We start from the raw sequence: 16,894 nt of genomic DNA, 5'->3' as shown, positions 1-16,894 counted from the left end.
TACCACCGAGCTATGCTCTCAGACCATTTTAAAAATTTGAGACAGGATCTCCTATATAGTCCAGACAGGCCTCAAACTCAAAATCTTCCTGTTTCAGCCTCCTGAGTAGCTGAGATCATGGGCATTTATCACCATACCCCCTGTGCTTTATTTTTCCAGAGAAAGAAAACTCTTCGGTGGTTTTGCCGTATGGGGCATCAAGGAAGTGAGCCTCGCTGGAGAGACATGAGGAAGTTTAATGTGTTGTTTGTCCCTAGGTGGGAAATCTTATCTTTGCATACCAACAGGAATGGCCCCATCCATGGCATGAGGCCTACACTCAAAGTGAAGTATGTAAAGTTTTGGAAACTGGCCATGGAGGGCAAGACCTACAACCCTAGCATCGAGGAAGCTGAGGTAGGAAGTTTGGAAGGTCAAGGCTGGCCTGAGCTATACAAGTCTCAGAACAACTGAATGGAAGAAGGAAGAGGAGGAGGAGGAGGGGGGGAGGAGGAGGAGGAGGAGGAGGAGAAGGAAGAAGAAGAAGAAGAAGAAGAAGAAGAAGAAGAAGAAGAAGAAGAAGAAGAAGAAGAAGAAGAAGAAGAAGAAGAAAAGCACAGCTATCCGTAAGGCTCGGGGCTCGGGTGGTTTAGAACTGAATTCTCACACTCCAAGGATACAGGGAGTGAGCACTGACCTCCAGAACCTGCAAGCCTTTTGTGGACTCTCCTCCCTTTCTGGAATAGTCTACTCCTGGACTTCCCCATCTTCTCAATTTTCCCTGACCTGCAATGGCTGCACTTCTCTCCTTCAACACCACTTCCCTTGCGTGCACAAATCAACGCACACTGCAATCTCAGTTTTAAAGTATCTGGAGACAGCAGATGAGAGCCTATTACTCTTTACCTTCGAGGAATGCTGGGGCTAAGACTCCAAGCAATTGTAAAAATAGACAGGCAATGTAGCTCAGTGCTAGAGTACTCACATAGAATGAGCAAGGCCCTGAGTCCATCTCCAGCGCTGCCTAATTTCCAAAAGCATTTACTTTAATCTCGGCCACAGAAGCCATCCCCAGCCCCTCTCCCGAAGTGATCCTGCCTAGCATCCTCAGCAAGACCTGGTTCACAGTGGCACCTCCATTGTGCTTGATGAATTTCTTTTGATTAAGGGGATCCAAGCTTTTTTTTAAGTTCAGTATGAGTAGTGTACATACGTGTGTGTGTGTGTGTGTGTGTGTGTGTGTGTGTGTGCATGCATGCTCATGTGTGGAAGCACACATATATGGAGTGTGTATGCGTATGTGTGTGAAGGCTTGAGGTTAACATGGGGGTCTTCTGCTATCACTCTAGCTCATATGTTAAGGCAGGGAGGGACTCTCTACTGAACCTACAGTTTGTCATGTAGGGCAGTCTGGCTAACCAGCTTGTTCCAGGGACTCTGTCTGACACCTGAGTGCTGGGATTACCGGTGGGCTTCTACCTACCTGTGGCTCTTGTGTGGGTTCTGGTTGATCCTAATTCCAGCCCTGATGTTTACACAGCAAGTGCTTTACCCATTGAGCCATCTTTCCAGTCCCAAGAGACTTTTTTTTCCCCTCTACATAATGCAGATCCAGTCAAGAACTTCCAATCTTGCTTCTGGTTTCCTGGAAAAACCAATGCCTCCCAAGCCAGGTCCCAGCAGACTTGAGGAAATCCTCATTTGCTGTCCACTCCTGCCAACCAAGTGGCATTGTTACCTGGGTATGTCCCGACCCATGCTAGCACCCTGGCTTCTGCAGGGCTGTCTCAGTGGAACCACCCAGGGGTGCCTCAGGCAAAACAACCAGGCTTGAATCAGAGCCTGAGTGCCAGAAGCCAGGCTCAAAATCTGGTCTTCACGGTGACTGTCAAAGTCAGAGCACATGCTTGATTCTGTCACTCTCAACCTTGACGCCAGACCTTGTGACTGTTAACGTCAATATTCATCACTCACAAGAGGGTTACTCCTCCTCCCCTTGGCTTGTTTAGATGTGGTGAGATGGTGTGACATCACTCATTTCTTTAGTGGTTACAATAAAAACAAAAGTTGGGGGCTGGAAGGACGGCCCATCAGTGAAGAGTACATACCGCTCTTGCAGAGTACCACAGTTCAGTCACTAGTCACCCCCATAGAGCAGTTCACAAATGCCTGAAATTCAGTTCCAGAGGATTCAAGACCCTATTCTGACCTCTGTGGTCAGAATAACCCCTTGATACACACATACACCATACACATAATTACAAGTAAAAGTAAGTACTTTTTAAAAGCCGAGAAGTTTAGCAATGGCAAGTACCAGGCATGATCCTTTCTGTGCATGTGTGTGTGTGTGTTTATTTAATGTACTAGAGATTGAAACTAGGGCTTCACGCATGCCCAGCAAATACTCTAAAAGCCCAGGCTTTTTGCTTTCTGAGATAGGGACTCTCTAAGTTATCCAGGCTGGCCTTGAACTTGAGGTCCTCCCATATTAGGTCCAGAGTAGCTTCAAGTAGTGCCATAACACAGTCTTCTCCTTACCATCTTAGTTGGCCATAGCATTTGTCTCTTGGCCAACCAGGTTTTAAAAACATAGATTCAATTGTAAAAATTCAAACCAGGCCAGTTTATGGGAATGACTATCAGAACCTGTGCTACAGCCCTTCTCCCTGGTAGGTCAGCAGTCTCCAGCCTGTCCTGGGCCCTCATTGCTGACACTCCTGTCTCACCGACTCTGACCTCTGCCCAGATGACACTCTATTCTAAGTGACAGTATCCACACACGTCCTCACACACGAGGATACAAACTGGCTTGACTCTACTGATTATGTCTGACCCCTCAGACACCTGTTTCTCTTCCCTCCTCACTCTTGTCACTGACTGAGCCTCTACTATGTGCCAGAGACTAGAACAGGTGCCTTACAAATATTATTTCTATTTTTTAACCCTAAGGACAAGCATTATTCCCAGTTTGCAGTTTAAAACTTGGAAGTCTTCCAGTTAAGAGTGTGGTGTGCACAAATCTCAGTGGTGATTGCACCAGTCATTTCACAGGGAAACAAATTCACAAGAACTTGTGCAACAGGCATCATGGGAGCCTACAGAGCACAAACACTGGTTGCTGTGGGGGTCACTTAAGAAAAGGGTAGCCTATTCTAAAAATAGGCTTCATTATTGCTATTAGCCATGAATGCAAACAGCAAGAACCAGAGGCTAGCCCCAAATTTGTATTAACCAAATGCACAAGAAAGTTATAAAAATATTTTATTGATGTTACAGAAAAAAATATATACTTAAACATTATTGAAAGTACATTGTGTTGAAAAGCATTAAAAACCCAATAACTTACATAACGGTAAAATCCAAAGTAACAGGAAACTATAAAATGCTTCTGTTTGGTCCTCTCACCTAAAAGCTGTGACAAATATGAGTACTAAAGGTGACAAAACAATTCCTTCAGGCTTGCATCCAGTCACCTTAATACAAGGGCAGCTAACCCTCCAGTGAAAAGGCCAGGCTCTGTAAAACTGGGTGCTGTGCTCCTGTAATGAGCCACTACTGTCTTCAAAATCTGACAGATTAACACTCGCTAGTTTGGTCTAACACAAACGGCTGACAATCAATCACTTGTTTGAGAACACCTGAGAGAAAGATCATTTATTCTGATGTCAACAGCAGATTTAGAAAGTCACAATTTTTTCATGGAAACAACTCACTTTAGACACACTAGTGCATGCTTAGATCAGTGGCACACGCTGGACGCTTTCTTCTCTTTAAATATGGCACTTGTTTGTTTATTTATTTATTTATTTACTTATTTATTTTTGAGGCAAGGTTTCTCTGTGTAGCCTTGGCTGTCCTAGACTCGCTTTATAGACCAGGCTGGCCTTGAACTCACAGCAATCCACCTGCCTCTGCCTCCCGAGTGCTGGAATTAAAGGCGTGCGCCACCACATCTGGCTAACCGGTCATGTTCTTAAATCTGGAAGAAAACAACATTTATGCACCAAGTGAAACTTCCTAAGTTCATGAGTTTCCATTAAAAAAAAAAAGTGTATGTGGCTGGAGAGATGGTGTAGTGGTTAAGGGCTGTTCAACTTCTAGCACGCACTTCTAGTTCCCAACCTCTTTAACTCCATTCTAAGGGAGCTGATGCCTTCTTCTGGCCTCCGTGGGCACTGGACACACATGTGATGCATATACACACATACATGCATACATAGAAATATAAAGATTTAAAAAAGGACAATCTGGGAATGAGGAACAATCAAACCTGTGGGAACAGCATGATACAAGGACTCTGAACTTCTCAAAGTGGTAAGTGCACAGGACCAAGGGGTCCCATGAGTCTCAGCAGTCTCTGGATATAGTGCAATTGTGGAGGACAATGTCTGTGTCAGAGCGGTGATGACCAGCAACTCCCCAACGACTAGCAACAGGAGGATCACATGCACCTCTTCTTTCCTGTCACACTCTGCCCTGAGGGACACAGGGTACACACACTCCATCAACCGGGACACCCTTGTCCTGAGCACCACCCATCACTCGGACCTCCACTTCCCTGAGCCTCACTTCCCCTGTCTGCCAACGGCCCTGTCAAGTTGATTTTCTCCAAGTTCAGATGTGAGCGGCATGAAGGAAGGACTATCTGTCTTTTCTAGCCTACTCACAGCACGGCCTTCTCAATGCTCTATATACGTATTTAATAAATGTTTATCAGCATTCCTTCTAAATAGTATGAAAGGCACAGATTTTTTTTGTTTTGTTTTGGAGACAGTGTCTCTCTATGTAGCCTTGGTTGTCCTGAAACTTGCTCTGTAGACCAGACTGGCCTCAAACTCAGAGATCCACCTGTCTCTGCTCCCACGTGCTGGGATTAAAGGTATGTGCCACAACCACGTGGCTGGAACAGAATTTTTTTTAAGATTTATTTTCATTTTATGCACATGTGTGTTTTGCCTGCGTGTATGTATGTACCCCACATGTGTGCCTGATGTTTGTGGAGGCCAAGGTGTTAGATCTCCTGAAACTAGAGTTACAGATGGTTGTGAGCCGCAACGTGGATGCCAGGAATTGAACCCAGGTCCTCTGCAAGAGCAACCAGTGATTTTAAGCAGTGAACTATCTCTCCAGCCCCTGAAAAGAATGTTTTAAAGAGAGCTAGGATACCTACTATCCTATCCCAATAGAAAATGGCAGAATTTGTTCCACACTGGGTAAGATCACCTATTATCCCAATCCAGCTAACACCATTCACACAATATAAAATAGCCTAGTGTGAACTCATCCACATAAAGACGCATGCACTGTCCTCATGAATTGTTTGAAAGGCAGGTGCCGTCTCAGAAAACTTATAACTGCACCTTGTGAAGGCGGCCTCGGTCCTTACAGCTGTGCTCAGTGGTGAAGTGCTTTGGCACAAACCAGGAAGTGATTCCCAGGCAGTCTGCTGGAGTGCCCTCATGAAGTGACTGCAAGGCACAGCTCACGGCTAGAAACAGGATCGTACCTTGAGCTTATCCAAGGAGCGAGATGAACATCACGACCCCCATAAACTGGGTGAACAGCAGCAAGGGAGTGAAGAATGACCACACGTTCCACAGAGCCAGGTTGAAGCTGAAGGAAACCAAAAACAAACAGCTCACAACAGGAACTGGGCTGGCACAAATGTATTCACTCAAGTCTGCAGTTAAGGAGCTTGACTAGAGACTGTCACTAGGCAGCTCTTTAGATCAACACCATGGCCCGACAGAAGGACATTTCTGCCTGTACCCACAGAAGCAGCACTGGGACATAAGGTGACATGGACCTCTGAAAGGGCCGGCATAGCTCAATAGATGTTACATCTCTTTGTCAGCATGTGTGATAGACCACCCATGGAAATGGCTGCAGCCTGCTTTATCATCTCAGGCATTATCATGGGAAAAAGACCAAACGACCCTTAAAACAAAATGAAAAAGCAATGGTTGTACACAATTGCTATAAAGTCTCCATTGCCAAAAACAGTATTCCTGTCACCAAATAAAATAAAATACTTTCTAAAGGCAAACAATTTTCAATGACTAAACTGATAGAAGCAGAGACTACCAGGGGAAACCTTAAAAAATTAAATAAGACCTCCAGACAGCTGTGTGTTTTAATATGTAATCCTGGATAAATATAGATGCCAAACAGCTATAAGCCACACGTCTAAAACTAATTTGACATTTCTTAGGATGCTCCCACTACAGGAGGCAAAGTAAACCAGGCTCCTTGGTCTACCCTCACCATGGAATACTGACCTAACAGTGACAAGTGGCCCAGCTACAGCTGAAACTGTGTCAGAGAAACTGCATTTAAGCAGAATATACATAAAGCTTTAAGACTTTTCCAAAAATCAAAATCCAATTTATAGAAAGAAAAGCCAGGGGCTGGAGAGATGAATAGAAAGAAAAGCCAGGGGCTGGAGAGATGAATCAGCAGTTAAGAGTACTGGCTGGGGGCTGGAGAGATGGCTCAGCGGTTAAGAGCACTGTCTGCTCTTCCAGAGGTCCTGAGTTCAATTCCCAGCAACCACATGGTGGCTCACAACCATCTATACCCTCTAAAGCCTTCTTCCAGTGGATAGGTGGGCATGCAGATAGAGCACTCATATACATAAAATAAGTAAAATCTAAAAGAAAGAAAAAAAAAAAGAGTACTGGCTGCTCTTATAAAGGACCAGGTTCAAATCCTAGCACCCATGTGGCAACTCACAAAACTCTGTAATTCCAGTTCCAAGGGATCAACACACTCAAACAGACATATGTGAAGGAATAAAATAATAATGATAATAATGATGATGATGATGATGATGATGAAGAAGAAGAAGAAGAAGAAAAGCCAAAGGGCTGAAGCTTGGTTTTTTTCTAATTGGGAGATATTATTCTGTTATTTACAAGTTTCTCCTTTATTTACAAGTTTCTCCTTCAGTGAGGAGCGATAGTAGTAGTAGTAGTAATAATAATAATAATAATAATAACAATAATAATAATAATAATAATAATAATAATAATAATAATAAAAATAAAAAAAGCCAAAGAGCTGAAGTTTGGTTTTCTCTAATGGGGAGATATTATTCTGTTATTTACAAGTTTCTCCTTCAGTGAAGAGTAATAATAATAATAATAATAATAATAATAACAACAATAATAATATTTACTTGGTACTGTGTGAGCATAACACTTGCTGTGTGTGCAACAGGGAACGGGATGAGCAGTCCTGGCATGTGCACACTGTGAAAGACATGCAACCTTTAAATGGCACAGCCACTTCCACTATGGAAGAACCACAGGCTACACTGTGCCACTAGACACACAGGGAAAAGATGACAGGTGTCTCTTCATACCAGGGGGTCATTAGCTCCAAACCAATGTCAAGTGCTCAGGGGTCTTGTGGAGAACAGCACTGCATCTGCAGATCACCTGACCTTCCCTCACGCCCTTATATCACACCTCTAGAATCCTTACAGTGCCACAGACTGCAAGCTGCTACCCAAGGCACTGCTGTGTTGTTGAGAGCAGCTAAGAGAAAAGGACCGCAAATGTTCAACACAGATGACATTCACTTTGGGGGACAGTGGCTGGTGAGACAGCTCAACTACTTGGGAAGAAAATCCGGTGGTGTGTACACTTGGAGGACACACTGACCTCCCCTTTCTGGGTATATGTATACACATACAAGCCCAACAGAGAGCAGCAGTGTTCTTAAAGGCATCCTTCAAAACAGCACCAACTAAAAGCAGTCTGACTGTGTGGCAGCATAGCATACACTGTGGTTCAGTACACAGTGAAGTGACAAGTGGCAATGAGCAACTGCCAGGAGAAAACCGCAAGTGAACAGCATACACTTCACACATGCAGCTAAACGTTAAAGTTCAAAGTGACTAAAGTTCAAAACACAGACAAACAAAACTGTGTTTATGGGATGAACAAGTAATAGCCACAAAGATGGGGCAGCACTTGCACGTGGCAGGAGAGCACACTGCCAGGAGTGGTCACCAGGCCGATGGTTCTGCTCCTCCTGGGCCACTCAGTTCATGATTCATCCACTCAGGATTATCACCTGGTTCTCCTGCCGTGTGTCTTATCCATCACAAAGAAAGACAGAGTATGTGCAGAGGTCACCCATCTGTGTCTTAAATGACTAAGGTATATTAAGAGAGAAAGAAATTGAGAGGTGACCACAAAGAAGAGAGTGCTTGGGAACCCCTATTCCCTGGTACATCCTGCGGCTTAATTTCGGTTCTTGGTCACATTCATCATCACCTGACCACAAAACAATTGCTTTCCACTCACACTCAGCGTTTCAGCACCCACTCACCAAATCCCCGCCGCAATGAAAGTCGCAGTTGTGATGGGCACCAGCGCTGGGTACTTGACATCATACTCTTCAACCCCGCGATACCACTCCAGATACACAACGCAGTAAGACGCAATGGACAGGCTGACAAGCAGCAAGGCGCCGCCAAAGAGGAACCAACTGTAGAGACAAAGAAGTAAGTGCTGACAGCACTGGAAGCAGCAGAGACGCCTCTGGCCCCAGTCCTTGGGTGTGCGGTCATGCCTTCTGCCCTTAAGAGCACACTGTTGAGAGCGGTTCAACTCTTTCTCATCCCCACAGCCCTAGCCCAGTGTGTAATGCGTATAATGTCTCTGTCACAGGAGGGTATGTGGTCCCAAGGCATCACGTGTGGGGAATCATTTCTAACGGTTACTTCTCTCGCATTAAAGTACTAGAAAGCCCAATAAAAGGACACACAGCCTATAATCCCAGCACTAGGCAGAGGCAGACGGATCTCTGTGAATCTGAGGCTAGCCTGGTCTACAAAATGAGTTCAGAACAGCCAGGGCTACACAAGCAGCCTCCTTTCTCCAACTACCCTGAAACACACCTTTCTTGGGCCACAGTTCTCACTCCTCCTCTATCTCAGGCCTTCTGGAGGCCCAAGTGACAATTTTAAATTGCACATATTCAAGGTACAATGAAACGCTCTGCTGTATGCAGCATTGTAAAATGACTACTAGAATCAGCTAACAGACATACCCAGCATATCACACAGCTAATACTGTATATGTGGGGATACTAGGGTGGGGGTAACATGAGAGGATCACATAAGATAGGAAAAAGTCAATTAAGAACTTACATAGGCTGTATCCCCAGAATTTGTTAGGCTTATGTGTTAAAAGCTGGACTCTTTGGATAACATATCTTACCCTTCTCTGTATCAATACGTGCTTCAACATCATGTCTGACAGTGACTAACAAGTAATTGCACTTTGTTGTATTCGTGTGTGTGTGTGTGTGTGTGTCTCCCAGAAGTCAGCACTGGGTGTCTCTCTCAGTCACTTTCTACCTTGATTTTTTTTTCCTCCCAAGACAAGGTTTCTCTGTGATAGCCCTGGCTGCCCTGAAACTCTCTTTGTAGGCCAGGCTGGCCTTGAACTCACAGAGATCCACCTGCCTCTGCCTCCCGAGTACTGTTTCCATCTTGTTCTTAAGACAGTAACTGACTGTGGAGCAGACTTGGAGCTCGCTGATTCAGCTAGACTAACTGACCAATAAGGTCAGGGATCCCCATCTCCGCCTGCTCAGAGCTGGGATTATAGGCAGACACTACCAAATTGCCTTTTTATTTTTCTTTTCTTTTTAAAAAAAGTAGGTTCTGAGGATCAAATTCAGGTCAACATGCTTGGACGGCAAGTGCTTTACCAACTGAGCCATCTCGCCATCTCCTGGCTGTTCTGAGAACTCAACTGGCAAACTATAACATGCAAAAACATGAAGCAACAAGGTTTTTATTGCTGTTCTTTTTTTTTTTTTTTTTTTTTTTTTTTTTTTTTTTTTTTTGAGATAGGGTCTCACTCTGTAGCTTTAGCTGTCCTGGAACTCCCTATGGAGACCAGGTTGGCCTGGAGTTCAGAGATGCACCTCCATCTGTCTCCCAAGTGCCGGGATTGAGGACATGCAACCCTACACCTGGCACAAGAAGGTCTTCTTACCTGTTGGTGTGAAAATTTTCTTTAAAGGTCTTAAAGAAATCAACGTAATAGGTCACCACGATGGATGCCAAAATCCAGAATCCAGAATGAATGTTAAGTCTTGGAAGAGGTCGCTCCTTTTTCTCAACAGCTGTGGAGGTTTCTGCAAAACAGGGGAGAGTTTGACTTATGAACTTATCCAGTGTCCTAGGCCGGATGACATCATCCCTTGGAGCTTCATCCCACCCACCACAGTGCCAGCTCCTCCCACAAGACCACCAAGGGAAGTCTCTATGTAGGGGCATAGGGGCAGAGACAGAGCCCAACGGTAGAGCACATGTCTGGCATGCATGAGGTCCTGCGGTCTACACCAAGAACCAAACGAGCAAACACCACAAACGGTAAATTGACATTAGCTGAAATAGTTACTAGAAGCTCACTAGACAATATGCTCAATATATTAATTATCCCTTCAAAACGAATCTTGGAATCACATTTATGCTTTCATAATCTTCTGGATGCCATGGCAACGATGCCATCCACAAGTATGGGAATTTATCTCACAACTCCTCTAGGAAGGTAATTAGGCATGCTAAAGAAAAATGTCAGCTGTAGGGGAACAAGGAGGTTCCAGTGGGTAAAAGCACTTGCACAAAAACATGAGAACCCGAGGTAACCCCCAACACTCACATAAAACTGAACATGACAGTGGATACCTGTAACCCCAATGCTTAGACAGAAACAGATCCTGGGGCTGAGGGGGTCCTGGTCTCAAAACAAAACAAAACAAAACAAAAACAAAATAAAAAAAAAACAAACAAATTGGAAACCAACAGAGGAAAGACACCCAGTGCCAATCTCTGGCCTCCAAAAGCGCTTGTACCAATAAATGCATGCGCATGTACTAATAAGAGAGGAAAATGCCAAATACAACAAAAGCCAACTATTTTAAACAGACATGAACTTCTGAAGTAGCCCAAACATGGAATGGCACACCAGAGCTCTAGCCCCAGAACACAGCATGAACTGCACAGGTGACAGGCAAGCCTTTTATCTCTCTGCAAACGAGACTGAAGGGATTCTGGTATGCCTTCTCTGTATTGGCACATGAGGACCACTGGTCTTCAAGTGAGGTTCAGATGCCTATCAGAATCTCTGGAGAGTTTAGTACTAGCAGATAGTCTCAAAATGCGTACACTGTCATGCCTTGGCACAGTGTTGCCAGTGTTCATTTTGAAAAGCTAATTAAGAACAAACGTTTTATAGCATCCAGGTCAAAGAGCTCTAAAATGAACTGTCAATCATCCTTGCAGTTCTACAGCCTATAGGCAACCAACATTACCAGCTCCTATGGAACTGTTCTTCATCCTGTGCATCTACAAGCCCAGGATACATCGTGGGTTGTAGTTTGTACCCACACGGTTGGCATGTCATACACTGTTCTGATCTCCCCCACCCCCTTGAAAACCGCCCGCAGGATATAGAAAACTCTATCTGATTTACCAGGCAGAGATACATCTAATCCAAATTTATTTAGCTAGCTTTCTGCAGGCAGGCAGCTAGGTATTTCCTTCCGTATTGTTTTACAGGCAAAACTGAAGTTAAATACTCAGCACACCGCTTTGTATCGATCGGTTCTTGGGTTAATTCTTAAGACTAAGAAACTACGGTTGATTTTCATTTTAAAGCGTGTTTCCAAACCCCTGATGAGTCGGCTCGCCGTGGAATGCGGAAATGCAGCACAGGGGAAGACGCGAGAGTTGCAAGACCGGTGGGGACCCTGGACATCGACTTGCAGCCCTGCTTGGCAAGCCCTGGAACCTAGAGCCCGGGAGTTTCACCTGGTCTGGCGTCGTCCTCACCGTCCCGCCCCGCTTCAGGAGGAAACAGGTAACGCCGCCGGAGCTGCTCCCGAGCCCACGGAGCATCCATCTCGGCGCTGGTCAGTGCGACGGAAGTGACGGCATGCAGTACTTCCGGCGCCAGCTTGAAGGGCGGGATCCCCGTCGGGATTGGAACTGTTGTATTACCTTAGCGGTTTATGGTTGGCCCAGTAGAATACGCGTTAATTTAACAAGAAGGATTTGAACCTAAAGTATTGATCTCTGATCTCAGGAGCAGTGAGTCTACAAACCCCAGTCTCCTGGCAACTCCTGCTCTGTAGGGATTGCTCTGCTAGTCTAGGATAGGCTGGTAGGCAGTCCTATGAAGAGCAAAGCGCCAGGTCCGGAAGAAGTGACCTTTGAGGTTAAAATGAATCGTCCCCTAGCTTACTGTAAAGCAGGATGGTGACAAGGTTCCATTCAGTATTCTGCTCCCCAAATAAAAGTGTGTGTGTGTGTGTGTGTGTGTGTGTGTGTGTGTGTGTGTGTGTGTGTGTGTTTCCTAAAACCTTTAAAGTTGTTCGGAAGTATAACATTCCACAAGCCTCCTTGCATAGCGTGCACCTGTGACTCAGCAGCAGATGGTGCCGCCTCAAGACCCTCAAGTTCTCGTTTATTCACAGCATGGAATTATGAAAGGGGAGTCGCACTGTGACTCTGCAGGGTGCCCCCTCCTAGGCATGTGATGACCCCTTTTGCCTCCAGAGTCTGCATTTCTCTTATAAATAACTCGGAGTTGTCGGCAGTTTCTGGGAGCAATTCCCCATGTTCCCATTTGCAGCGAACAAGTTTTTTGTGGGTTGTTTTGTTTTGCTTTTGTTTTGCTTTGTTTTTTCCTGTGATAACTACTTTGATGTCCTGTTCATTTTTTTACTCCCATCAAGAAGTGGACCCATTTTGAGTCTGGTGATACTGTCAAGCTGGGTAGCCTTGGGCAAGAAAGGAACCTCTCTGAGACTGTTTGCCTTTTCTGCCTGAAAGACATTATATCCACCTCTCTTATCTGATTTGTTGAACTTAAGAGAAGACCACTGGTTTGTGCCTCCTGTGAACCCTCTATCCCAGCTGTGAAAAATGGCCCTTTCTGGACTGTGGGAACCAGCCTGCTTTTCCAACCAATTGCCCCCACCACCCAATGCCTGTAATCTGCATTTCACTAGATCCCAACTTTTCCCTCTATCAATAATCCTATTGTTTATTCTCCTACTCTTTCCCTAGTGAGTCATGATCTGAGAAATTTTGTGCTTAACCATTCAAGCGTTTATTGCACCTGCTGTTTACTAGGGACTGTCACGCATGTGGCCAGGCTACAGAGACAGAGATGAGTAAGAACTGACCTTGCTTTTAAGATGCCCCTGGTTCAAAAATGGCCTGATATATAGAAGATAGTACAGTGCTACTAGAAATGTCCAGAGGGTTTCTAACCCAACCAATATTTTCTGACCGGCCACTTACAGGATGAGGACAGAGATAGAAATGTGGTGGAAAAGACAATGTCAGTACAGTGCCATAATAGAAATCTGTATGTGGGATTTGTGGAGTATGGAAGACAGGTGATGTGTTCTGCCAGGTGTGAGGAAGCTAGGGAAGTGAACTGACTACAGCATCACATCCCAGAAGGAAAATCTGAATTAGTCAGTGGACAGTCTTCTATATGTTGTGGGGATTGGTGAAGAAATTGTCAAGAAAAGAGTCGAGTTTCTCTGAGTTTGTTTCTGTTGTTACTTTGGGCTTTTTGCATCCTTTGAGGCAAAGAGTAACAGCAGAGCAGATCGTATGGCCTTTCTAAACAATAAGTCCCTTCTGGTTTTCGTTTCTTTCCAGGATCCTAAAGAACCAAAGTCAGCTCCTCTTTGCTCTCCCTTTCTTTCTCTTGTACAAGGTTAGAAGTGTTGTTAACAGCAAAGTCAGCTGGTCCCATCAACTAAGAAGGGTCATTGCTGGGTCTCCCTTGAAACTGGATAGTCCCAAGAGAATCACAGGCGTCCTGGAGTTTCCATATGTGGTATATTTGGGTCAGGTCAAATTTCTCCTCTGGTGTCTCCGAAGACTTTGTATTTAGATCTGAAATCCTTCCAGGTATTTCCCCCTGGTATTCTTAACGGTACTGCTTTTACACTATATTGATGATAGTTAAAAGCTGATTGGAACCAGTCCAATGTTTAATGACATCTTCTTTGCTGAGGCCCATATCCTAGGTTCTTCAGTGTATTCATTGTGACACCTTAATTATAGATATGTGATACAGGCTGCAGCCAACAAAGAAAATTTCATTTTCAATGTTGATTACCTGTGGGAGAAAATGAATTTGACTGTGACCTTTGCCCCCTTAGCTGTCTAGTTAAGTCCACGTGTTTATACACTATTGAATCCTGCTCCATTTCTGTGGGCTCTTGGGCAAGTGACTTTAATGTGATAAATACCAATCCATTCATCCATAAAGCTGCATGTACTCAAGGGGAGATAACACCATTCTGATAGCATCACTCCAAGTCGTTTGTGGGCTGTGCATTCAGACAATGGTGCCCAATGTTCTCTACACCTAGACCTGGCTTCTCAGGCTGCAAGACCTGACATCTGACATTTGCTTTGTATGCCTCCCTCCCTCTGTCTGTCTGTCTCTGTCTCTCTCTCTCTGTGTGTGTGTGTGTGTGTGTGTGTGTGTGTGTGTGTACGTGTGTGTGTGTGTGTGTGTGTGAACATGCTGAGGGTTGGACCTATGGTTGTGCATTTGCCAGGGAAGTGTTCTAACCACTAAGCTAGATTTGTAGCCCTGATCCACTTGCTCATTTCTGTCTTTCTGCTTCCAGCAAAAGCCTGGGCTTTGTCAGGTACTCTCCCAGGAAGCTCAGGTTGGTCAAGCAAGAAACCAGAAGAGCACACTCTGGGGCAGAAAAGGGTGAAGTGCAAGGTCAAAGGAGCTCAGGGCTCCCAAAACTATGCGAGGCAGCAACAAAAGCCTGGCCTAGGTGAGTCGGTGATGGCTGCTTTGTGAGCAAACTGGTAACAGGCTCGCTCCGCAGATGGGCACTGGGGTGGGTGGAATGGCTCTAGAAAGATGGCAGCAGTGATCGTTGCTAACATGCCAGAGAATAGCGGAAGCTCGCAGTGGGCAGCGGCATGTGGCCCCCCTGGCCAGCAAGTCCCCAGGGTTCAGTGATGAATTCTCTGGGGGGAAGAGATGCCCTTCCTTCCCCAGAATAAATTACTAGTATCAGACGACCTTTGATAAAACAGATGATGCTGGCCCGTTTATTTCATTGTGATACATGGATTTATAAACTTTGGGCCGTGGGAGAGGTTTTGAGGGTGAATTGTTTGGTTCTCTGAGGCTAAGGGCACTAGGGATTATGTGCAATAGCACAGCCCTATCATAAGAAGGGGGAACATAGTACTTAATTATCCTATGGGTGGGGGGGGGGGAGAAACTCCAGGTATGGTTAAAGGTCAATGGTTGAAAGCCAAGACACCAAGACATCTCATTAGCATAGGATGAGTGTTTCCAGGAATCTCCAGGTGCTTCCTGAAGAGGTTTCTTACCAGAAAAGGGTTTGTAATTTCCCTGAGGACTATGTGATGCTTCTTAGAAGATCCGGAGTTCCCCAGATCAGGAGAAGAGGGAACCCAGCTGAGAAAGGAAGTCTGTCATCTTATACCAAGCTGAGAGGCCATCCAGAAACGTAAGATTTCGACCTTAACAGCAGGGTCTCACACGTTTCTTCATCATTTTTCTTGTGCTTGGAGTCCAGATACTCACTGTTAATAGCATTCTTCCAAGAATTATCAAGCTTGATTGACATTCTCCACATACCAAAATTCTCCTCAGTTGGGCTGGAGTGGGGACAGCCATGTCCTCATTGTCTGATAAATATCAATAGAACTGATGCTGAGCTATTGAGAAGATCTTCTCTGTTGATTTCCAGTGTGGACTGGAAACATGAGGGGCCCATCTAGGAAGGGGGAGCCCTGAAAGGCTAACTAAGAGCATTGCTCCAACTCACGGACCCTCCTGAGCCCTAGGTAACCCAGTAAATAATGTGAACCCCATGAGACAGTGGAGATAGCACAGTGGTTAAGAGCACTTTCTGTACTTGCAGAAGACCCAAGTTCCATTTTCAGCACCCACGCCAGGCAGTCTGACACAATTCAAACTCCAAGGTGCATAGTGCCTCTGACCTCCACAGGTCCTTGCACACACGTGAACTACCCCCACTACTCCCCCACCACACACACACACACACACACACACACACACACACACATACACATACATACACAACTAAAACCAAATTTCTCAATATGAGCCAGTAGCCTCACTGGCCATCATTCCTGGCTGTAGTGATTTGAAGAAGAATGAACCCTATAGACTATTTGAATTCTTAGTCACCAGGGAGTGGCTCTATTTGAGAAGAATTAGGAGGGTTTGGCTCTATTGGACTAGGTGTGGCTGTCATTATCCATTGCCAAGAGTTTATATATTTTAAGCCCCACCCCCCAAAACATACACGTGTTAGTTTTATGAATGTATGTATATGCATGTGTTTGTATGTCAGTGGGTATACATCTGTGTACAGGTACACATGGAAGCCAGAGGAAAACCTCATGTACCATTCTTAGGAACAGTGGGCACTTCTTTGAGACAGAGTCTGTCATTGGACTGGAACTTATCAAGTAAGGTAGGCTAGCTGGCCAATGAATGACAGAGGTCACCTTGTTTCCATTTCCCCAGTGCTGGGGTTACGGGCATGCACCGCCATGCCTGCCGTTTCCCTGTGGGGTCTGGGGATCAAACTCAGGTCCTTGGGCTTGTGAGACAAGCACTATACCAACTGGGTCAGCTCCCCCGCCGCATCCCAATGCTATTCTGAGTGGTGTGGTTTGGGTATAAAAGTGTTCCCCCAGCAGGCTCATCAAGCTTAGCACCAGGTCCCCCGGGTGATGATGCTGCCGGAAAGGTTGTACCACCCTGGTGATGAGAGGTGTGACTAGTGGGTGAGTATCACTGGGGGGTGGAGGGGAGGGAGCAGACCCTTTGTG

At 45.3% G+C, this 16,894-nt stretch overlaps 1 protein-coding gene across 1 annotated transcript; it reads right to left on the bottom strand.

The window, feature by feature from the left end:
- Window positions 1-3,883: 3,883 nt before the first annotated feature.
- On the bottom strand, window positions 3,884-11,942 carry Tmem128 (transmembrane protein 128). Its single transcript, XM_051165056.1, has 5 exons — window positions 11,816-11,942; window positions 9,996-10,137; window positions 8,317-8,475; window positions 5,486-5,592; window positions 3,884-3,958 (listed from the first exon to the last, which is right to left on the bottom strand). The coding sequence occupies exons 1-4, from the start codon at window positions 11,904-11,906 to the stop codon at window positions 5,493-5,495; spliced, it is 492 nt and encodes a 163-aa protein (XP_051021013.1). The 5' UTR covers window positions 11,907-11,942; the 3' UTR covers window positions 3,884-3,958; window positions 5,486-5,492.
- Window positions 11,943-16,894: the final 4,952 nt, after the last annotated feature.

This window comes from Acomys russatus, chromosome 22 (assembly GCF_903995435.1).
Source record: "Acomys russatus chromosome 22, mAcoRus1.1, whole genome shotgun sequence".
In the NCBI taxonomy this organism is placed as follows: Eukaryota; Metazoa; Chordata; class Mammalia; order Rodentia; family Muridae; genus Acomys; species Acomys russatus.
The sequence above is the reverse complement of the archived record's forward strand: the minus strand, read 5'-3'. Positions and strand labels throughout refer to the sequence as shown.